Genomic DNA, 25,200 nt, shown 5'->3' with positions numbered 1-25,200 from the left:
AACCAGCCATATATGTCTTCTTGTGGCAATAGAGGGCTGGCCAGATACAATTCAAGCATCACGCCAACGGCATCATCCATGTGGGTTGTTTCATTGACGGTATGGACAGATTCATCACAGGCCACAGAAACACATAAAACAAATCCCAGAGACGCGACGTTGATGGTCCAGTGGCATTGGTTTAAGTTTCAGTTTTTCTTTTTGGTTGGGGGTTCCTCCTGCTTTTCAGCTGATGCAACTATGATGCATTCTGTTCTAAGCCATTCTTTGGATCTGGTCACAAGTAATTCTTCACTGAATAGGCGATGCTTGAACCGTGGATCCAAGATGGTGACCAAGACAAGCTTCTTGTTGCTGGCAATGTCAGCAAACTGATGTTTGGCTGTCGCTTACTTCCTTTGGTAATGTCCGCGAATGGGCCTAACGTGTCCACAATATTGTCAATCAAGACCCACTGTTGTGCATTTAGGCTATTCAGGTTATAGAGAGTAGCATAAGTCCCCAAGACTTGATTTTGTTTATATAACGAAAGCAACATATCGTATGTAGAATTCCAGTGTGTCTGGACATCCTGGATGAGTTTCTTATGGGCATTGCCATTTTATTCCTGCTGCTCTTTGAGCTGCTGTTGTGCCAGGATGGAATGCCACAACTAGCTGGCTATGGAATGTTGTATTTCTAGCATAATTTGTCCAGTTTGCTCGCCAAATATTCTCCTGTGTGTGATTCATCAAGAGGCATTGCTGCTAAAATTGCCTGTTTCCGCTGAAAGTCTTCCGTCAGCCAGTGTGCCGTAAGACTCAACAAGGCTATGCCGATGGACGGGTCTGACCATGCATCAGAGGTCAAACTAAGGTCTGATTGGGCAGAAACTAAATCACACACTTTGCTTTGTATCGCCTTATGCATGTCAGGTATCTAAGATGTGTAAAAGTACTTCCGACTTGGAATTTTATAGCGCAGTTATGCCTTGGCCATCAGACATCGAAAAAAAAAGTCTTCAAAAATGGAAAATGGTTGCAACGACTACTGCCATGAACTATACAATAGCTTGTTCCAACTAATAGCTCTTGGGTCATCAAATGCAAATAGCTGCTTCTGGTCCAGCAATGTGTCAATAGTCAGAGTACGAGGAGTTGCTACACCTGCTGAGGTTAACTGCACATCATTTTTTTCTTTTTTATCTGCCAGAAACAGGCAATGTTTGACGATGTGCTTGCAGCGCAAATGCTGGACAAGATTTGATGTATAGTTTTTAAAATCATTTCCACCTCTGGAAATGCATTCTTTGCCAGTTGTGCAATTTGCTTTGGATTCATCGACTGCATTTACTTTGAAGTAATTCCAGACTAAACTTGAGTGTTTCGAGTTCACCATTCTGCATAGGCTTGATAGTATATTTAATTGTGTATATTCGCTAGTCAATATTAATAATCCAAATGATTCATGCTCTTGAAACAATGTTTTAAATCAAGTAAGTTACTACTAAGTTGTCCACATGGCTGGATGGATGCACGCACCATGCTGCTAGTCATGCGCTGAAGCAGCTCAGCAGCTGGGGTATCCAGGGGTAACGTCACTGGTGCTGGCATGCCAATATCAGTGCTGCATAATATTTGTATGTCAGCATTCAGCTGCTTCAGTGTGCAACTGCTATTCATTGATTAGCAGCATTGCAGGACTGGTTAAAGAACAGATTAACTATATTGAGTCATAGTTTTGTAGTAGTTGGAAATTTCACTACCTATCTAATCTGCCTAGCTATCTGCTAATGTGTATGCTGGAAGTTCAACAGCTACACAAGGCCTCATTGGCTGGTTGGCTGCTGTGACTGGGATGAATGCATGAATGGTATTAATTTGTTGTTTGCAGACAATTAGCAGTAGTTTACAGCAAGCTCGTTAAAAGGTATTTACTTCTAAGAATATATTGTCTTTCAATTAACCCCCAAATCAAATGTTTGTTCCTTAATTTCCACTATTTAATTCTGATTTAAAATTCAAGCCATGTGAAGATGAATGTTATGATTGAATTTAAATTTTGGAAATTTGTTTACATCGGCACTGATTATTTCTGCCGATACCGATTATACCAATTGTTCTAATAATTGGCCCAATTATGAGCATGGCCGGTTAATTGGTACATCTTTTTTAGATAATCATGTGTACAGGAAATATGCAGTCAGTCTTCAAACCATTCTTGAAGCACAAGACTAACCATCACAGACAAGTATATTCCTGATTTCAGTCATGTTCTTCTGAACATTTTTTCTTTTATGAATTCCTCCTTCTCAAAATGATCATTTGTACACATCTGTAAATGTCCAGCAGTAATATTGTATATGGTCGCATAATTGTTAAAGAAACAAGCTGAATTCTTTATATCTCCCTTCACACATTTTTTTAACAAATGTGTTGATAAATGGGCCAGAGGAAAATAAGTCAAACATTTATGTATTAACCTACCACATACCTAGCATACACAGTATCACTAAAATGTTCCAAGTAGTGTAGAAGAAGTGATAATTAACCAAATTCATGAAATGCTCTTTTGGGATGTAAAAAGAAACAATTCAGAAGGCTAGAGCCACAATTTCTTCAGGACTGACAGGCATCTCTCTCCAGCTCATGCCACTCCTTCAGCCCCTACTCACCATGTTGCAGTATAGGACTTAGTGCAGAGAGTTTCTATACCTCTTCACCTCTTAGGGACATGGTGATACCAACACACTTTTCAACTGAGTGTCCTCAATGATGTTATCTTGATTCTAGTAGACTAATGAGTCTGACATGGAGGAAGCACAAGTGATGCTTGCTCTTATGTCAAACATCTTTGTTAGATGTGGAAGATGAAGTATGGTCTTTTGAAAAGGTGATGAATGAAGTCTATTGCCTCTTACACCTGACTTATACCCAAAACCTATCACAAAGTCCAAAAAGATCCTCCCCAGTCTGGAAAAGATCTTGGCAGCTCGACCTCAACCAGGCCTCCCTCTCTATCCTCATTCTTCAGTCATTGATGAAATTTTTGAGAGGTTTATGATGGGTCAAACATTCCCTCCTCAACATTACAACCCATGGTCTCTTCTGCCAACTATATGGTACATTCCCAAAGTGGCCCACATGACCTCCCCAGTTTGATGCTGGTGTGGCCAAGGCAGGTATTTCACATACCGACCTCTTCTCAGCAGCTTCTTTTTGTATGCTGAGAGAGGCCTCCTTGAACCTAGCTGCCCTTCAACAAGTGCTGGAAGCTGTGACCAAGACATCTTGGCATGCACTTTGTTTCTCTGGCTTTGTCGGCAGAACTTCTTAACATCCACCATCTACTTGCTTTAGACTCCTCAAAGGTACTAATTGATCATAGTAAAGACCTCCTTAGGGCAGCTCTGGTTGAAGCTGAGAGTCTGTTTGGAAGCCTCATTCCTACTGTAGCATTTCATGACTTGTTGGATCATCAACATAGGTATTTCATAGCCACTCCTGGCCCATCGCAATTGGCCAGGAAGCATATCGATGTGAATCACCTTCAAGGGCCTTCTGTCAAACTCTTCAAGCAGACACAACCCCAGTCCAATATGCATCCTCAAAATGGACCTCCTCCTCCTCCTTGTTCTTCTGGCTCCCAGAAACTGAAAAACAGACGTGCCCAATGAACCTGGAAAGGAAGGAGACAGTTTTCACTGACCCCTTCTTTTTCCAAAGGATGGGGTGGGTGACAGCCTTGGAGACTTGAGTCATCTCCAGTTGCACATTCCTCTCCCAGGCATTCCCATCAGAACTTGCCTAGGCCTCTTTTTCCAAGGTCAGGTCAAGCATCACGGATGATGGTTGGGTCCTTTCAGTAGTGAACGAGGGATACCAACTCCAGTTTTGGGAATCCCGTTCTCTATCCAGGACCCCCATCTTTCCTCACCAATCCACTCTGCTGACACTGAGAGAGTAATTGCACTTCTACAGAAAGGGGCAGTTGAGAGGGTCTTGAATGATCACTGACTAGGCTTATACACCCATATCTTTCTGGTTACCAAGAAAAGTGTAAAGTTTCATATTATAATCAACCTCTCCCATTTAAACCGGTTTCTCCTGGAAGACCCTTTCAGCCCCTTCAGCCCAGAATATGCTTTGACCATCTGATTGTGCAGTCACCCATAACCTTTAGGATGCCTATCTACATGTCCCTATATTTCCTCCTTGTTGCAGATATCTCCAGTTGAGCTTAGATAGGAAGTTTTTCAATTCTGGTCCTACCATTTGGAATTTCTTCTCCACCCAGAGCTTTCAAGCGAGTTATGGGAATAGTAGTGGGGTACCACTTCTGCAGTATTTTGATGATTGGCTGATCCACAATGTTCAAATCCAGTCCCTTCATCAGGATCTGTAACTCTGTTGATCCTTGGTAACTCAGTTGGGCCTTTTGCCCTACCTTGAGAAATTGGAACTCACAAGACATATACACAGGGATGAATTTCCTCACAAACCAGAACTTAGAGTTCCACTGGATCGGATGGATCAATTCCTGGCTCTGATGGAGACACTATGATCAAATATTTCTTGTATCTTTCCCTTCTGGGAACCTTGAATACCACTGCTGACTTGGTTTCATTAGGATGTCTTCATGTGCAACCTCTACAGTTCCTCCATCTTGTAAGGTGGAAACCTCACAAAAATTCCCTATCAACACTGATCATTCTAGGACCAGCATTGCATCACCACTTGCAGTGGTAGATGAATCAGGACAGATTCATGATTGTGGACCCCATGCATACACCGGAACCCCACTCCAGTCTCTTGACTGATGCATATTTTCTCTGGCACTCATCATTATGGCACAACTTGTGGCCCCAAGAAATACCAGCATTCCATTGCATGGATTTCTCCACCAACGGTAAATACTTTCCATTTTCTCATTTTTTTTAAAATCAGTTTAACAGAGCATCAGCCAACCTTCCTTACTGACAAATTCAGCAAAACAATAGCTATGAGTAAGCAATTACTGCAATTAAAATGTTGGTTTTTTTTTTGTCAATGTGTGAAACTAATTTGAATTATGCCATACTTACTCGTAGCTATTGTCAGATGCCCTCCTCCCACCCTGCTCTGATGTCCTGATATAATAGTCATATATGAAAAAGATGATGCTTGTTATGCACATAACATACCAAACACAAGGCAAGTTGCACAAGGAAGTGCATCATACTGACAGTTCTTCGCTTTAAGGGAGAATATATGCACATCAGATGGACAGTGCATTATTTCGGCACAAAAAAGCTAAACAATAGTCGTAGGTAAGTACAGTGTGACCCTGCTATAACACGGTAGGTGGGAGCCATAGAACCCGACCGTGTTATAGACCGAACTGTGTTATAAGCAATCAGATCAGTTAGCTGAAGAAAATGATGCATGTACCTCAAAAAATGTGTGTGTGTGGGGTGTAGGTAATAAATGTGGGCAGTAAAGTATGTGCTTCATCGGCACAGTTACCATCTTAAATTGATGCATATTAAATGAGAAATACGCCTGTAGTGAAAACAGAGAAGGCATATATAATAGTTTACTTTATATAGAGAACCATGAATTGGTATATATACGTGAATACTGTTTATATATACATGTTTAATGTATAGCATGAATAGAGTATCAACACCGTGTACTCACCCGTGAATCTCATCATGTACATTGAATCCACAATACAAGCGATTCCATCGAAAATATGCACTCACACAGATTTAAAATATTCAGTAAGTTTGTCACAGGTCATATTGGTCTGAATTCAGTGGAAAAACATAGCACAATCACATAACGAATGATGAAGCACATCTACTTTTCAGTATGGCCCAAGTCGGTAGAAGTTAGTATTTTAAGCTGCCGTTGGTAGCATTTGTAAGCATAAACTCTTTCCCTGCAAAAGGGAAACTTTCACAGCACATTTAGTGTGTTCCAGTCATGTTGGAAAATGCAAAAATCCATCAGATTCCATTACTTTTGTTTAAGTTTGGTACTGACTTCCTTTGAAGAAAAGTTGTTTTTTTTTATTGAAGATTGTAGTCGGCTTTCTTTAATGAAGGGTGCATGCATTATTTAAGTCATTGCTAAAGGACAGCTTTGGAGAACCAAACAAATGCCCATTTCATATTGTGGCGGCAACATCAAATAATTGCATTGCATAATTGTGTTTTTTCCCATTTGCTGAGTATGTTTTCATAATAATCAATGCTTCAAAGGTAATCTGTTTCCTTTGAAATTTCTGCAAACTATTTTATCTGGGTACATTTTTAAAAAGGTATTGGCCATCATTTGGTTTATTCAAGTTACTGTTCCTCCCTGCCTATTGAATAAACCAGTAAGATGTGTAGGTTCTATTTTTTTTTTTTTTTTTTTTTTTTTTTTTTACATTTGTGGTAGCAACGTGATACTGCCTTCCATGCATGCTTCAGAAATTTAACAAAGGGGTGATCTGAAGGATTTAATTCTGACTGAAAAGAAGAGGAATTTTACCCACCATCCACATACAAATGTCAGTCTTTGTAACTATATTAATTACTAGTGAGCGGTCAAAAATCCAATGAAAGATAGATTACAAGATAATGCCTCATCCGGTTGATCTCCATTACCAGAAATGTCAACAAAAAAGCGGATATCTTTCAACATACAGTACTCATGCTAGATGTCAAAATAAGTGGATTATGATATAACAATGCACTGTTTAGATGGTTTGTCATTATGGTCAAAGAATTCGTTTATGTAACAATAGATAAATTTCAGTGCATTTTATATCCAGTTTGCGGCTTCCTTCTTGGGACCTCTGAATTTATCCACTCCAAACCAATGGTTGTATATACAAGTTTAACAATGCCAGCAATGTCACCAGTAAAAAAAAAATTGCCAGATGGTATATTTTGCCACCAGTAAGGAAAAAAATCCAAGTTGGCAAAGCCCGATGCGATCCTTAATAAACTTTTTACATGTTATTTTTCGTACTTTTAAGAAGAAAAAACTACTTTTTCATGTACAAGAAAAATACATGTAAAATTGCAGGAGCCACACCACGATCGTCTTGTATTATTCAAACGGATCTCTTCCCCAAAATGATAATAAACTTGTAATGTTTTTTTGTTGTACTTTTAAGAAAGAATTTTTTTTTTTCGTGTACAAGAAAAATACATGTATATGAAATTTCGGGAGCCACACTATGACCAGGTTATATCAGAATTCATGTTATAACAGAGCGTGCTATAGTGGGTGCATGCTGTACTGCATTAATTAAAATTAGTTTTGCTCCCCCCCCCCCCCAAAGCCTACAATTTGAGTCTGGATTTTTATCAGAAGACCTCATATGGTATCTTGTTGGTCCTTAATGAAAATGATGCAAATGAACATCAGTACTTTATGTTCAGTTTCTTCCACCTCAGTGGACACTTAGACAAAATTGTCCATTCACTGTATTAGCCTTCACAGCCTGTGCAGTTGCTTCACCCACTACACTGTATTATATCCAGATATCATTGATGAGGTATAGTGAATTACATGCTGCTTCTACTGTGGAGTGTTTGATTCAGTTACAACAGGTTGAGTTACTACCAGCTGTGAGTCCATTAAGGAAAGTGTTAAATACATGAATCACTACGCAGATTAGCCAGATGGATGCCCAATTTGTGCCTGTTATGTTGAGTGTAATTGTGCAGCATGATCTAAATTGCTGAGTGTAGTACAGTAAGTGCCATAATTACATTGTCACTGAATTACACTTGGCATCAGTACAGTACTGCAATCAGTTCACTATAATAATTTGTGTTTTTAGTATTTCAGCTGCCTTGAAGATAATAATTGAATATCTTTTCAATCTTTTTTTTGTTAAATAGCATAACAAGACTGACACCTTTGCTATTGGCTCACTACGTCTACCCAAGGATGAAAATGGAACACAGAGAAGTATTTCAATGTGTCTGACTGAGTACAAGAATGGTACAATATTTGACAATGATACATACTCCATAGACCCCAAAATCAATAAACGTGAGTATACCCTGATGTGCAATATTAGACAATGGTACATATTCCATATACACCAGAATTTATAGACATGAGACTACCCTGATGTTACAGTATTAGACATTGATACATACTCCATGAACCCAAAATCAATAGACATGAGTATACACTGATGGTACAGTATTAGACGATGATACATATTCCATAGACTCCAAAATTAATAGACATGAGTATTTATTAACCTGATGGTACAATATTTGATAATTAGACATACTCCATAGACCCAAAATCAATAGACGTGAGCATACCCAGAAGTATATCTGTGTGTCTGTTTATTTGACTATGAGCCAAATCTTGGACAAGTACAGTAGATGATATCTTATCAAATTTACATTGTCATTATTGTCTAATCTTTCTTGCTTTCATCATATGAGTACTGATGTGTCAGATCACACCTTTGGTCATGGCATCATAGTCAAGATTAGAGGTTTTCTGATTGCTAGTACATTTTGACTTTGTGAACTTTCAGCCTGTAAACTGTGTACATTTAATTGACCTCTTGCTATCATACAACTTCAGGCCAACTCAGTCACGTAGCTAGGGTAAATGATTGCCTTATTGCATCAGCTGCCTACATATTTGGGGTCAATCAGATTGTCATGAAATTTTCACCACAAAAACATCTTTTTTGCAAATAGCAAGATTTTTGTCAAGTACTATAAAATGAATTTTCAAAATTAGTAGGTGTTCCTTTTCACATTTTCCAATCGGACAGTTGGTTTACAGCCCAGTAGCAGTGTCATTGTTGTGCACCCTTTTACAATCCATGCAATTTGCAAATTGCACTGTGTGATCTTTAAGAATCTGCTACAAATTTAAAATTTGCATTTACAATATATTCCATTGTCAACCTTGCACAAAGCACCGATATTGTAAGCAATCTTGACCCCACACTGTTAGACAGTCACCGACCTTTATTGAGGTCAGTATTAGGTTTCTTGAAACAGTAAATCTCACATTGATGTGAAGCAGAGGTCAGTAGGTGTACTGGGTCATAAAACTTAATTTTTTATGGAAACAAAGGTCTGTAATTTTTTATTAGATGACTTAGAGAAACAAAGGGTTTATAATGTGGCTTTAGATTGGTATGGTCATAAATTCATAGACTTTATGCAAGTTTTAGGTATCATGCAGATGAAGTAGCATTTTTATAATTCTAAAGGAAAATATGAAGCCCAAGTGGGTGTGAGATTGTTCACCTGGTAGACATCTACCTAATGGCCAAATGGAAGACCAGTTTGTCAAGATATTTTGGTCATTAGAATGCTATCTGAATGCTATTTGAATGAATATATGTAATACAAAATAATGTGTTAATGTTTCTTTAGTTTTGTCTTTAGCAATATTTGATGGTAAATACCTTGTTAAGCAAGGGTTGTGTTAGAATCAGAGAAAATTTGCATTACCTGGAGGGATGTTCAGTTGCTTTTCTTCATTGGCTACTTTATAAAATTTGTTCATGCTTGGAATGAATCATTTTGAAGCTAAGATAATTCACTGGTGTTAAATGAGATAGTTGTTTGACCTTAGGCTAGCAGTAATAGAATGTGTGTGTTGAGGTTTTGCTTAGGTTTTTCCATTTATTTTTTTCCTAAACCTCTTGAGAGGTTTTCTACATACTTGGGATGAATCATTAGACAGTAGCTTAGACAGTTGATTCTGCAACATGATTGCTCAACCTTGTGACCTTGTGTCACACATTTCACAGAAGTGCTTTGGTTATGGCTCGACATTCAGGCTCTGGCCTTCCGTTTGCATAAAATTTAATGACCTTTGAAATTGGATGCCATGTGCCAAATTAGGTCAAATTCCGTGGCGTGATTTTTTAGATAAAGTCATTTAAAGGTTTGTCTATTGTTAGTAACATCTGGCATATTTAATTACAGATCGGCATTATTTATATAAACTTGAAGCACTTTGTTCCAGAATACTTTCTGTAATGTTTGGTTAACTGATTCGGCCCCAATCCCGTCTGTAGACATGATGAGGCTGTACCCTATTTCCGAGCTCTGCCGCATCAAGGTCATTTAAGATACACTAACATAGTTGGTATTACAAAAAAGCAGACAGATATAGCTCTAAAATGATACCAAATAATCTGGAAGTTCTTGTTGCACTACAAAATACAGAGGAAAAGACCTAATTTTTTGGACCTGTTTTTTTTTTTTTCCACCCCAAATTTGCTTGTGGTCGGAATGTGATTTTGTGTCTGAATTTTAGACCTTTTGGCCTCGGATCTAAGGCAGACCGGTCTGAACTGCACACAGACTGGTGAACCTTTGCAAAAACTAGGATAAGGTGGGCATTTGGAATAAAGAGCGGTCTCCATACGAAAATGATGGGTCCATTAAGGAAAAAAAAAAACCTCCGACTTTTACCCTTCTGCTCCTGCGCAAGCAAAATTTCAAATGGAAAATGATGTTTCTAATACAGCTAGGCATTAGACTCATGGAAAATCGGTTGAAAGCCGATGTATTATTATGTATTGAGAAATTAAAAGCCCCCCAAATGTCTTTCCTACGCGCATTTCAGGCGAAAACGACAAAAATCTCTGGGGCAGAATGAGTTAAATTTCTTTAAAAGCTGTTTTTGAGTAGAAGTGATTAAACTGTTTTTAACAGTTTAGTAACTGCAGCCATATGTAATAGTGGATTTGAATAATTGGTAAAAAATATTGATGTTTCGGTCAAATTTGCTGTTTATTGCTTTTTTAAGAAGGCATGTACATTTTTTCAAGCTTTAATTATGGTGGTCATGGAAAATCAGCATCATTTTTCAGAAGCTTGAAAGCTCTTTATGCAAGAACAATTTCAGTCAAATTTGATCAAATTCTTATAAGCAGTATTTGAGAAGTGTTTAGATCTTTGATAAAGAAGGCCATATGTGATGGCAGATGAGTATCAATATTAAAATATCGAAAGCTCTTCATGCCATGATACTTTATGTCAAACTTGGTCAAATTCTGTTCGATGGATTTTGAGAAGCTGTCAGTTTAATGTTTTCATTTTTTTCATTAATGGTGGCCATATTTTAAGGTAGATCATCATAATTTTATAAACTTGAAAGCTTCATGCATGAATACGTTTTGTCAAATTAGGTCAGATTCTCCTGAGCTTCATTGAAAAATAGTTATTAAAAGGTTTTTCTATTTTAAGTAATGATTGCCAGATTGAATGGCAGAATCACATTATTTGCATACAATTTAAGTCTTACATGCACTGTCAAATTTGAGGTAATTGTCAGATTAGTTTGAGATGAAGTCATTTAAATTGTTTTGTTTTTAATAGTGGTAATATTTGATAACAGATCAGTGTACATGGACAAATTGAAAACCCTTGTTTGGATACTATTTGTTTAATTTGGTCTAATTCTGTTCAGATTTTTAGAAGTTGTTTAAAGATTTAATATATTTAGTAAAAGTAGCCATGTTTTATGGTAGATACTATTATTTGTATTACACATTAAAGGCCTTTATGCCAGGATTCTCTCTGCCAAATTTATTTGAAATTTATCCATTGATTTTGTTGTTTAAAAATGAAGTTGAAAGTGGCAGGTGTTGACAGATGCATAACGCATAAATCACAATGGATGCATGGCCATACTCTAAGCCCATCTAGATAAGGTAAAGATAAAGTCGTTTTTTTCTCTAAACAATTATAGATTTTTTTGTGATGAATATTAAGTTTTATAAACCATTAAACCTACCACGTTGGTGGAAGCTGAAAAAAGCAGTTAATTTTGAATTAATGTGTGTGCCCTTATGTCTACCATGCATACACACTGATGATTAATGTTAAAGTATTTAGATTAAGGTCAGTGATAAAGGTTTTTACTTTGTAACTAAATAAAAGATTTGCAGAGGAAAAAGGAGACTCTCTATGTAGGAAAAAATACTTTAACATAAATTTATTATATTTTTTCTTGAAAATTAAATTTGATAATAAACATTTTATTGTCAAGTCCAAGTTTGTTTTCATGATATAAATTCCCTTTGATTAATCTAAATATCCAGACCCTTTAATTTTCCAGATACCATATTTTCAAAATTAGAAATAATTGTCAAAAGTATATAAAATTTCCTGGCATCATTGACACTTTTTAAAGACTACCTATCCCTCCCCACCCCTAATTCAGACTGGAATGTAAATTAAGAGATGTTTTACTCATACTAACAAATCATGACCATACTACCTATATATATAATCATCAAAAAGATTTAATTGATAAATAATTCCACCTTGAAAATTGTTTTAGTCCTGTTTTGACTATTTAATGATTATGATTAGAGTGTAATACTTAATAACAGGTGGGGCAAGAAGATCATGACGAATTCCTCCCAGTAAAGAAAATGCAATAGTCACAAGACAAGATTATAGTCAGGAAAAGTCTGCAAAATGTGTAGTCATGTATGCTTTGTGGGCTGTGGATAATGTAAAATGATAGCATTGTAATTGTATGTATGACATCATCGTGAGGTATCCAATTTGTGTGACATAATAGTATTTAGTTGTTTAATCCCTGGGGTAGTAATTTAAATCCAAGAATGTACCAACACAGTTTTTCACTATTCTCTTTAAGACATTCATTTCAAGTACTGCTGTGCTTGGTGTACATAGTACTGTTATGCTTGGTGTTCATAGTACTTCTATGCTTGGAGTTCATGGTACTGCTGTGCTTGGTGTACATAGTACTGCTATGCTTGGTGATCATGGTACTGCTATGATTGGTGTTTATGGTACTGCTATGATTGGTGTTCATAGTACTGTTATGCTTGGTGTTCATAGTACTGTTATGATTGGTGCTCATAGTACTGCTATGATTGGTGTTCATAGTACTGCTATACTTGGTGTTCATAAAATATGCTATACTTGGTGTTCATAAAACATGTTATACTTAGTGTTCATAAAATATGCTATACTTGCTGTTCATAAAACATAAATATGAGGACAAAAGCTAATAGGGGCCATGGTGGCTGAGTGGTTAACATGCTGGTCTTACAACTAAAAGGGTGCAGGTTCAAATCCTACCACTGGACCAGGATCAGTTACTGTGGTGTGTCCTTGGGCAAGACACTTTACTCCAATTTCCGGGGCACTAAATAACCTACTGTTTTTGCTATGCTGTAAAGCATCAAAACCAGAAAAGAAATCTGGTGCATATCTGATAGCAAGTAAATGACAGGCATCACAAATCCTTGAACTTGGATGACCTGTCGGTCATTTTGCTGACAGTTTTTATATTCAACTAGTGTGGTTCCAACTGCAATATACAACCAATGGAGCTGTTTCCTTTACCATAACATATGTAGAATCATGCTAAATGAAATGTTAACAGTGGAAATCATCAAGAAATCTTATGTACAAAATCTCTCTAAATAGTCTTTTGAATTGGAAATAATTTTGTTAAAAAAGGGTAGGGTGGTATTTATATGAAGTTTTATCATTTAAGAGTTCCTTGTTGGTAAGAAAAAATATAAAGCAAACTTGTTTAATAGGTCCACTTTATCTGCATTGAACTTGCCAGGTGCATCAATACAAAAAAGAGATATTAATGATCTGGTCAAGATGTTTTCAAAAACAAAGATAATTTTCCTTAGCAGAAAAATTATCCAGGCAAAAAAGATATTTTTTTATGACCAAAATATTGGATAAATCACAGTTGTTAAATTTGCAGAATGTTGCATTGAAATAAAAATTATTGACAATTAAAATTATTTTACATGCATTTATTATAATTTTATTTGAAATTAAGCCTGTATTTGAAGTTGGATCAAAATCAGATCCAATATGTCTTCAAGAGTGGTGACAGACTTGGCCTATCAGAGGCAATATCATGTCACTAATATATGTAGATCCTACTCAGCTTGATGATATAAACTCATATTTAACTTTGATCCAAATTGCATGGGAAATACGGCTTTCCAGAGTGGCAACAATTTCAACTAATCAGATGCAAGATCACCTCACATTACTATGCATGCCTCTTTACCTCACGTTACTATGCATTCCTCTTCTCCTCACATTACTGTGCATGCCTCTTCACCTCACATTACTATGCATGCCTCTTCACCTCATGTTATTATGCTTGCCTCTTCATCTTGCATTACTATGCATGTCTCTTCACCTCATGTTGCTATACATGCCTCTTCACCTCACATTACTATACATGCCTCTTCACCTCACATTGCTATGCATGTCTCTTCACCTCATGTTGCTATGCATGCCTCTTCACCTCACATTACTATACATGCCTCTTCACCTCACATTACTATACATGCCTCTTCACCTCACATTACTATGCATGCCTTTTCACCTCACATTACTATGCATGCCTCTTGCTGATCATTAAACTTGTCCAAGATCTTGATGATATATGCGTGTATTCTATGTTGGATCATAATTGGATTTAAAAAAAAAACACCTTCTGAGTTGTAAGAAGCACATAAAATAAGATGCAAGTTCACCTGATTGAATGAGTGGATTTGATTGTTATTGTACTAACTGAAGATCTTGATGATATAAACAGATTTTAAAGTTTGATCAAATTTGAATCCAAAATCTGGCCTCCAGAGTTGGTAACAAGCTCAGTCATCCAAAGTTCTGTGACTTGTCATACACTACATTAACATACGATCTTGCACATGATTGGCTGGGCTTATTACTGCAGCTCTAGAGACTATTCCTGATATAGTTTTGATCAGTCTTGGTCAGTAGGCTTATATTTTGATGATTTTTGATGAGTACAATTAAGACCAAGATCCATGCATATTAATGAGGTGACTGTGCTTCTGGTCAACGCTTGAGCAAATTTATTTATCAAACTGCATAAATAAACTTGTGTCATTAAGATATACATGTATAATGTTTTTTAATATGAGCAAGATCTGTGCATATCATTGAGGTTGTCTTGCATATGACCGGCTGAGCTTGGATTCTATTTCTGTTCCAATTTCTTATCAAACATGGTAAATACATGTGGGCTAATATTGTCAAGATGTTGGGTAATTTTTATTATGAATGAGATGTATGCATATATATGAGGTGATCTTGGGTCTGATATGGCAGTATTGTTTACCACTCCAGATTGTATTTAGTAGTAGTTTGATCAAACTTGGTAGATAGGCCTATGTCATCAAGATCTTGTTTGAGTATGATTATGAGTGAAATTGATGCATATTAATGATGTGAACTACCAGCTGATTGGCTTGGCTTGCCAACAATATAGCAGATATATTGCTGTTCAGATCAGAATCAAACTTGTTAAACAGTCTTACATTTTCAAGAGGTTGGACAAGTGCATTTTATCGAAGTAATCTTATATCTGTTTGGCTAAGCTTGTTTTACTCTTAAGACTGAATTCAAGTCATATTTTGCACTACCTAAGGCTTGTATTGTCTTTCTCATAGACAGATCCATAAATAAATGAGATTAGTGCATATTAACAAGAGATACTTTGTGTCTGATTGGCTAAGCTTGTTATATGTAAATCTTTGAGAGACTATATTTCTCATTAAGTTTCTATACAACTTGTTAAGTGGGTTTATATATTCAGGATCTTGGAAGACTGATTATGTGTGAAAAACTGTGCATATTAATTATGCCGCCTTTAGAGAGAATTTTATCAAGATATAGGTAAATTCAACAGGATATAAACTTTGGGAGATAGTTTACACAGGTTGTGTTCTTAGAATACTACAAAAGCCTGATTAGTGAAATGGCAAGCTGTTAAATTAAGTAAGCCAGGTGAGTGATATCAGGCATATCAGCCACATGTTAGTGGATTCCTGTGAACCAATGTATATAGTATACAAGATCATCACAAAATATGCAATTTGACCAACCATTTTACTCATGCTAGAGTACTTTCAGAGGAGTTCTGTCTTTTTTTTTTGATATATACTACAGACATATTTCAATTGTAGGGTAGGGGTTTAGATGTAGGAAAGGTGGGGATGTATTATATTTTGTAGCAAACTACTCACTATTCTAAAAAAAATTGTCTTTTACTTTAGATTGTGTATCGCTGGAGGAGGATGTCCATCAGTATCTAAACATAATTGATTATGACAGGTACGTACAATAATTAAAGATATTGACATCTTTACAATCAAGCATATCAGCCATTGTATATGTCAGAGTATAACCACCCATGGTTTGTACCATACCCCAAAAGCAGCATCAAACACTGCATCTCCATTGTACATTTAATGGGAAGCATCACTTCATGATAGAGTTGCCATAGTTATTGGGCTGGATTGGTTATATGTACCATAGTTATTCTATTTAGGTACTGCTAAATTGGTACTTTTCTGTTTGAATGTCAATTTCTTTTAGTAATTGCACTCCTAAACTTTAAAAAGTCTGGATAGATTTAAAAAAACAGAAATGTTAGAAAAACCCATACAGATCTACAATACAGTGAAACCTGTCCACAGCAGCAACCCATGGGAAAAAGGCAAGAGTGGTCTTTGTATACAGGTAAGCTCTGAAGGCAGGTTTAGCTCTCAAACTTCATTTATGACAAAATTATTTATTATGAACCAGATAGCATTATTAGTAGTAGTATTATCATTATTGTCATTATTTCACAATTATTATGATTAGCAGTAGTAGTATGCTACCATGATACATTTATCTATTAGCTATTTAGCAGAAAGAAAAATAACAAAATTTAATAAAAGAAGTTCCACATAAGGATGCTTTGTCCTTATGTGGTTTTTTGACTTGGCAGTGACAGCAGGAGTTGTCTTTTCCTCTATGAGATACCGCTGTGTTCATTTATCAGTCGATGACTCCGCTTGTTATTTAATAATGCCAATCTGAAAATTTAAATATACCCATATCAGAATCAAGAAAATTATAACTATGTACATGCACTCATTTATACATCTTTCACACACACAGACACACACACACACTTTTATCATTTAGCAGAAACAGCTCCTAAATAAAAATTAATAATTGAAAGCTTACATGCAATTGTGAAAAACATGACTGATTTGTATTATGGCAGTTGGTATAATTAGACATGAAAACATGTTCATGCTTTGAACAAATTGATGCATAAGCCATTGCTTAAAGTCACTGAGATCAAAAGACTGCTTTTGTTTGTGACTTTTGATTATACTTTGACCTTTTTGTTGGGGTGTAGGGTCAGAGACGATTGGAATTTGCTACCACTATGCAGTGACAGCATATTAAAGGAAGCTGCTTACAAGCAAGCCTAGCAAACTTAAACAATGTTACATTGAGTCACACTTGCATGAAATCAATAGGAAAATTATTTATTTTCTTATTATAATCATTATGTCTTTAATCTACTGACAGATGAAATGAAACTACAGTACTAATGAAATTTTGCCTGGTATTCACCATTGCATTTCTAGTCACAGGATTACACAAATCTTGCAACCTATGTATCAATTACATCAGAGGTTCAGTAGTCATGTGATATCAATAATTCACCCCTTTCCAATGTTGTTGTACAAAAATATGAAAACATTAAATGAAAGTTACATATTGTATATAATAGAATGAAATGAGACTCAATTCTCATCATATTTTGTCTGAGAACAATGACTAGAAACCTTTTGCAGAAATATAAAGTCAGATTCATCACAAACAGAATCTATGATTGTTTAGTTTTAACATGTGCTCTTGTCTTGATGGATCAGGCTTTGTCAGACACCTTTGAGTTTCACTGGAATGCAGTCAGTACAATCAAAATATGAAATGTTTAAACATTGATTCACGTAATATACCTCTATATATACCATGCCTTGTTCATCAAACAAAAGAAGTTTAATTTGCATACTTCCACAGGAAGGCACTGTGGAAACATTGCTTGGTTAAGAAACACATGGCCAATGATCACAGAAGTCAAGTGACAGCTGATTAAATGACGTTATGTAGGAAATTTGCTACAGGGTGGGTGGGGGTGGAATTAGAATGGCCATTTAAATTAGTATCTGTGATGCCAATTTTGACCCTTCACTGGGACAAGTTGAGGCATTTTGATGGTAAATCAGATACTGCTGAAAAGTCTTGCTTGCTTTTGTTGTAGACAGTGTTTAAGATTATTTAAGTATATTTCTACCTCCTTTTGGGGGTAGGTGGGGAATGCCAGTCTTTCCTGATAATGGTTTATTTCACTCTTACAATCTGAAGGTTCACCCTCAGTTTTTGACCACTAGGTTTTTTTCAAACCTTGTTTTGAAATTGTAGGGAGAACCGTGTAATTGAATGTGCCTAGAAAAAATAAGAATTGCATGCAGCTCTTTGTTTCAGACTGCTTATATTGGAGCTGGAATTTTCTTTGAAAGCATATCGACTTGAGATGAATCAGAGACAGAATCCACCACAGTGTTTCAGTGTAGATGTTACTGTAAGTATATATTAAGTGTGGTATTGTAAATCTGATGTCTACCTTTTTGTTAACTCCACTTGTCACTGTCATCTTCAGAGTTCATAATTAACCAGAGGACAGTGATTTTGCTGAAGGAACACTAAAATCCAGCCATCACTAATCAGCTAGAGCAATGAAAAATTCCACAGGTTGCTATCATAACAGTTAGCAAGTGGTCCTGAGTTGGGTATTTTAAAAAAGACATTTAACAAGTAGTCTTTTGTCAGATGTATCAAATAAAATGAAAGATTACATTCTTTTCATGGTTAATCTGTTAGTCTGTTAATTGAATGCTTATCAACATCCTGCACTTGACAAGTTATAATAAATGCCCACAGCAGAAATAGAACGGAGATTTTTCATGCTTCAGGTATATTAGAGTGATTATTGTCAAAAAAGATTTTGTGCTCATAAAACTAACCTGGCGTACTTGTCCAGAAACTGATTAGTATGAATGATAATGAAAGGTGACGGTTATAATGAAAGGTGATGGTGTTTGCAAATCAGAAAAGATTGGATTGGCAGACTTAACATATAATCCAGGATTATACCAAATAAAATGCAATAATTACATTGTTGTTAACAAATATTCAATGCATTGTGTGTGACAGTTGGAAAGTTATGTAACTTTTTGCAAGGAGTACAGCCACCATTGAAAGATTAGAAATTAGATGATCATAAGTATCAGAGATGTTGGGGGAAGATATATGAATAGCTGAATATGACCCAGGATAGGTAGTGTTGGGTAGGTAATAATTCTGATTATTCATAAAAATACAAAAGTGCCTTTGGTATTTCATTCGTTGATGTCTGTTAAGTCTTTCATACATTATCCTGGGAGTCATGCTGATGAATATGGTACCTAAATCACTAGACATCTAGGAATAGAACTCCAGAGACGTTGTGAATGTGTGGGCATGCTGCTGGACCAAAAAACTGATGTCCAAAGACTAGACCATATGGACCAAGTAACTGATGCCAAAAGACTAGACCATATGGACCAAGAAACTGATGCCCAAAGATTTGACCATATGGACCAAGTAACTGATGCCCAAAGACTAGACCATATGGACCAAGAAACTGATGCCCAAAGACTAGACCATATGGACCAAGTAACTGATGCCAAAAGACTAGACCATATGGACCAAGAAACTGATGCCCAAAGACTAGACCATATGGACCAATTAACTGATGCCAAAAGACTAGACCATATGGACCAAGAAACTGATGTTGAATCATATGTAGAAAATGAAATGAAACTTACAGTGGGTCTTTTTTTGTGAAATAGAGTTGATATTGTTTTGAATTGTTGTTAATGAGTAATAAAATATTGAATTAGAAATTGAACCAGCTTCCGTTAATTTTAGCAGGATCAGTAAGTACTAAGGTGTTTGAACTAAATGAAAAGGTTCTTTGCCATCTTTTGTGAATCATAAATGCAGTTAGGCCTTGAATGGTTAGCCCAGATGACATCAGCATGCTAACTCAGTGCATGGCATAATATATGGAAGATGTGTGGAGCATTGGAGATTATAAAAAATAATTTAAAAAATGTAAAATTTTGAATATTTAATACCACTGTGTCAGATTAGAAATCTTAAGCAGCATTTGCATGCATTAGAGAATTTACATACTTATTAGATTTGATAACTATACATCTCCTTTACTTAAGATTAAGCCTGTGTTATTTTGCCATCCAGGTTAGGATCAAAATGACAAGTCATGTGATCATAGTACATAGCGTATGAAAGAGCTAATATTTGGATAATACAGTGAGATTTTATCCTCTGTTTATTTCCTTACTGCAGCATTGATTATGAAAGTGTATCAGCTTTACTGCTACAATCAAGAGGTGTAAAATAATCTGATTTCTGGTTTTTTACAAATGAATTTAATGCACATCCTTAAAAATAGGTGATCCTTGGAAACATACTCTTTAGTCAGTATACTGGGCAGATGAGACATTTTTACAGTCTAAATAATGAGCACTTTCTGTTTCCACTGAAAAGTCCAAACAAATATTTTTCCTCTCGAATAATATCTAAGTACAACATAAAACATGTCTGAGACTAACAACAGGAACACAAGAAATGAGACTGGCTAGGGCAGGTAGGTAGGTAAAAAAAATTGTTCTTTCATTCAAACAGATTTAAGTTTGGCAGCAACTTGAAAATAAGCATCACTTGAAACCTAAATTTAACTTTGCTCATAGTTACATCCCTTTGTTAATATGTTTTCTTACCATTTCTTTTCTTCTTACAATTTTATAATTTTTTTCCCCTAAAAAATGTGTGGTTGGCAGGAAAAAATACATGGTCGCTTGGGTAAACAGATGATATTGTGTCTGTTTGTCTAAGCTTGTTACCACTCTGGTGGCCATATTTCAATCCCATTTTGATCAAACTTGGAATATATGCTTATATCATCAAGATCTTGGACAAGTTCAGTAATGAATGAAATCTATGCATATTAATGAGGTGATCTTGCATCTGATTGGCTTATATCAACAAGATTTCAAATGTGTTGAAGAATGTGTGCAATTCTCATAATTTAAAATGGAGATCTTGCATCTAATTTGCTAGATTCAAGTCACTCTGGAAGCCATATTTCATATCTGATTTTGATCAAACTTGGAAGATAGACTTACAATCCAGATCTTGCACAGGGTCCATGGATATGGATGCGGAGGTACTGGATCAGCATAGCAGGACTAATTGTTACCATGCAAGGGACCATATTTCTGATTCATTTTTATGCATGTAGACTTGTATCATCAGGATTTCAGATGAATACAGTTACAAGCAGATGTGTGTACTGACAAATAACTGAGCTCTTGTGAATTTTGTTAGAGCTATGTTTTTTATAACTTCAGGTCTGATGTAGAATATGGAAGAATTGTGTGAATGAAACTATGTGAAACTTTGTATACGTTGTGATCATCATTTGAGGATATACTTATTGAGATTACTTTGTTCTTGCAAATTTATTTTAGAGTTGTTGCCCTTTTGGCCCCTCGGAGGAATGCAGTGCAAGACAGAATTTTGTAAACAAAATTTGTCTTAAAGTATTTTGCCCTACTGGTCATAGACCATTAAGGTTTATGGATGGCCTATTGTTTGTATTTTAGTCATCCACCCACTTGATAAGACAAGTTTGTCATTACTACTCATCCTACTTCATGGATTTGCCTTGAAGCCATAAACACACATTGTCCTAAGGTTTAGTTGCTCCTAAATAAACTATGTCCATTTGGGCATACAATATGGCCACCACAGTGGACATCTTGAAGAGATGGTCATATCAACATGGAGTTTTCATGCAAGGCTTCTTCCAGTATTAGGTTGGTACTTCGTGTTAATAAAAATGGTGTTGATCTGACATTCAGTCTAGCTGTCATGGCAGACATCTTGAAAATGTTATTGATACTCCTTTTTGGAAAGCTGAATCAGCATGGTGTTTCAGCAGAGGACTTCTTATGGTGCCAGTCTGACTTCCAATATAACCTACATGGTGGCCATCTTGAATATCTCATATCACTACTCTTCCTGATCAAACTGCTACATTGCTATGTGATTTGCATCAAAATACTTTGTGTAATATCTAGTTGGTCCCCAGAGAAAATGGTGGCAGTCTTTTTTACTACTTTGCAACTCCCATTTTTAGGGGATCAATTCAAATTTAAGGATATTTTCAATTTTTGATGAAATTTAGAAGAGAAAAAAATTAAATTGTTTGTTCTAATGGCAGTTGTTCAAATATATTTACTTATTTGTAATTATAATATAATTACATTAATGTAATATAGATTCTCCAGTGATTTGTAATTAAAGGTAATGTATAATTTCACTTGCATTGAATTCATTTGGTCAAAATACACAGTGTAATAACCAAAATGGGCAGAAAAACATTGAGCCATGATGGCTATTAATTGATATTTAGATGTTATTTTTATTCTTTATGGCAGATCACATTTGATGACAGTAATAAAGATGGGCAAATGCTTGTAACTCTGGATGCACCACTTTCCGAGTTCAGATGCAAGGGAGATTTCTTTAATGAAGGTAAATTTAAATAGGAGCAAATGTCTTTTATTTGAATATTTTAGGATAATGGTGATTATTTAAGGGGTGATTGTAATGTTGCAGCTTGAAAAGGGACACATTACTGGAGTAAATAAAACCAATATTCACAGTAATAAAATCATCATTTACATTCTTAAATCTGCAGACACAAGTCAGTTTACCTCAGTCAAAAGTAAATTTGAAATTGTTTTCAAGGTATTGTTTAAAGTGTATGTTTTCATTTGAATGTATGAAAAAGTATAGAACATCATGATATTTTCATGATATCTCCAAGGTTTTATTGTTTCTAACAATTTCCTAAAAACAGTTTTTGATATTTAACCTTCCCTTACAACCATACACTTTTGGGACAAACCATTATACTTTTTTTGTGTGTGTTTGTATTCTGGTTCTAATCCATATGGACTTTGCCATTTGTGACAAAAATTTGATCAGCTGCAGAACCAAGTTAGTAGCAAAAATAAATGTATCTTTTTCATTGATTCTTTAATTCTGGCATGTAATATATAAATTATGCTTTTTACACCCCAGATATGCTTTATGCCATTGATATTATAAATGATTACCGGTATGATTATACCTGGGATTGGCATTTATGTTTAACAAATCAGGATGCACATTGCAGTCATTAATTTGGCTGAATTCATTTGCATTTTATTCATTTGTTATATGGTAGAATGTATTGTTAAGATGTCTGTCCCTCTGTCCATTCTTTACAAGTTTCATTCCTGAGTGGCTGAGTTGTCTAAAGCACTCACCGTTACAGATCACTGCCATCTCACCTCTGTCTGTGTGGGTTCGAGTCTCAGATTCAGCCAATGTGGGTATGTGAGAAAGCTTGCCAGTAGCTTCTCGTGGGTCAGTGGTTCTTTACGGGGTTCTTCCTCCATCATTTATACTGGCTGCCATGTATAGCCTATCTTGTGCTGAAAAATGGCTTTAAGCCCTACAACAACTACAACTACATTCCAAACAGTACCTCATTTTCTTCAGCATATGCAGTCATCAAAATTTTGGGGATTGCTTGTACTTGGGTAAGGAAGAAGCAAGTAGATTAGCAAGTAAATCACTCTTTGGGTTGAGAAATTGATGCCAAGTCCCAGCCATAAATCAGGAAGCATGCTTTTTTCAAAACCTAGCAAGACTAATATCCATAGAACCCACCATACATTAGAAAACTTTCAAGACCTAGCCAAATAGATATCCTCTTGTGCCTTTTCACTATTTGAGTGATGCTAGGGAATTTTCTAACATAGGGAACATTATGCTGTCATTGTTTCTGTATGTTTCTCTATCACCATCCAGATGAATATTTCACACTTCTTTTGACTAATTCATAATTTGATAGGTAATGCCATTGTAATAGCTGTCCTTAGGGTCAATATTATTCATGTCAGTTCAACCTGACCTTGCTTGTGAATTGTCTCAAAACAATTCTCTTTTGTTACGTGCATTTATTTCCATAGCATTCTTTAGTTGTTATTTATCTGTGTACATTTAACCCCACCCCCACCACCATTCAGCCCTTGTACCTCTTCCAGCTATTGCTGGCTTTGTTGGAAGAAAAAGAAATGATGTACTGAAAACTAATGAAAATAACACAAAGCTTTTTAAACTTATGTTTACAGATAGAAACATTGCTGACCGATTTTCATGCTGTAAGAAAAAGATGAATTATTTATGTATTGCAGTGTGAAAAAATACAACTACCCCTCTTTTATATCTTTTGTATGGTGTGCAGTTCAGATCATATGCCAGCATAGGCTTAAGAAGTTCTACTTGCTATGGACAATGACGAATGCACAAAACAGGATGCAGACTCCTTTGTGCTTTAAGTCAATGCTGCCTTGTAGATATAATGTCAGCACAGACATACTACAGTACTGACTGAGATAGCCAGACTTGAACCCCAAATTACACACAGCTGCAGATGACTCTGTCTCAGCCTATGCATTCAACTCCTGGTACTGGTTATGGTGATCACTGAGCCCCATATTACACACAGCTGCAGATGACTATGTCTCAACCTATGCATTCAACACCTGGTACTGGGTATGGTGATCATTGAGCCCCAAATTACACACAGCTGCAGATGACTCTGTCTCAACCTATGCATTCAACACCTGGCACTGGGTATGGTGATCGTTGAGCCCCATATTACACACAGCTGCAGATGACTCTGTCTCATCCTATGCATTGAACACCTGGTATGGTGATCAGTTTCAAGGCACATAAGTGTCCACACTGTCATGAACATTTCGGCATCAGCTCCGACTGGGATGATAATTAAATCTAGTATTTGGCACCAGAAGTGTGTACAGTGATATATTCCCCTGGTATGCTGATTCCCAGCTTTAAGACAATTATAGTCCCAGTACTGTTTCTGACTCAGATGCCTGTCTTATTCATAATTGGAGTTAGGTGCTGTGTTAACTTTACCCAGTATACCAATTACCAACTTCTAGATACAAATAGTGACCAGCAGTGGGCCACAACAGTTGGAGCACTGGTTCTGACCTGGAGCATATATGGCACTGGAATGGGTGAACTGTTTCACACTACCCAGAACTGGACCCATGACGTATAGCAGACTGGTATTAAACAATTCCTGCACTTGTTTTGACCTGGTACCAACTATGGTGATACTCCATTCCTGTACAGCT

The 25,200-nt window shown here is 36.1% G+C and overlaps 1 protein-coding gene across 8 annotated transcripts in view; it reads left to right on the top strand.

The window, feature by feature from the left end:
* The window catches only part of LOC149806369 (mucolipin-3-like), a 133,091-nt gene that overhangs the window by 67,526 nt on the left and 40,365 nt on the right, over positions 1 to 25,200 (top strand). For all 8 annotated transcript variants that reach the window (XM_089952204.1, XM_089952213.1, XM_089952196.1 and 5 more), the window contains 4 exons: positions 7,862 to 8,015; positions 16,063 to 16,120; positions 18,338 to 18,434; positions 22,420 to 22,516. In XM_089952204.1, the coding sequence (XP_089808330.1) occupies positions 7,862 to 8,015; positions 16,063 to 16,120; positions 18,338 to 18,434; positions 22,420 to 22,516 (406 nt within the window). The remainder of the gene's footprint in view (positions 1 to 7,861; positions 8,016 to 16,062; positions 16,121 to 18,337; positions 18,435 to 22,419; positions 22,517 to 25,200) is intronic.

This window comes from Sinohyriopsis cumingii, chromosome 1 (genome assembly GCF_028554795.1).
Source record: "Sinohyriopsis cumingii isolate HCF-2022 chromosome 1, ASM2855479v2, whole genome shotgun sequence".
In the NCBI taxonomy this organism is placed as follows: domain Eukaryota; kingdom Metazoa; phylum Mollusca; class Bivalvia; order Unionida; family Unionidae; genus Sinohyriopsis; species Sinohyriopsis cumingii.
The sequence above is the reverse complement of the archived record's forward strand: the minus strand, read 5'-3'. Positions and strand labels throughout refer to the sequence as shown.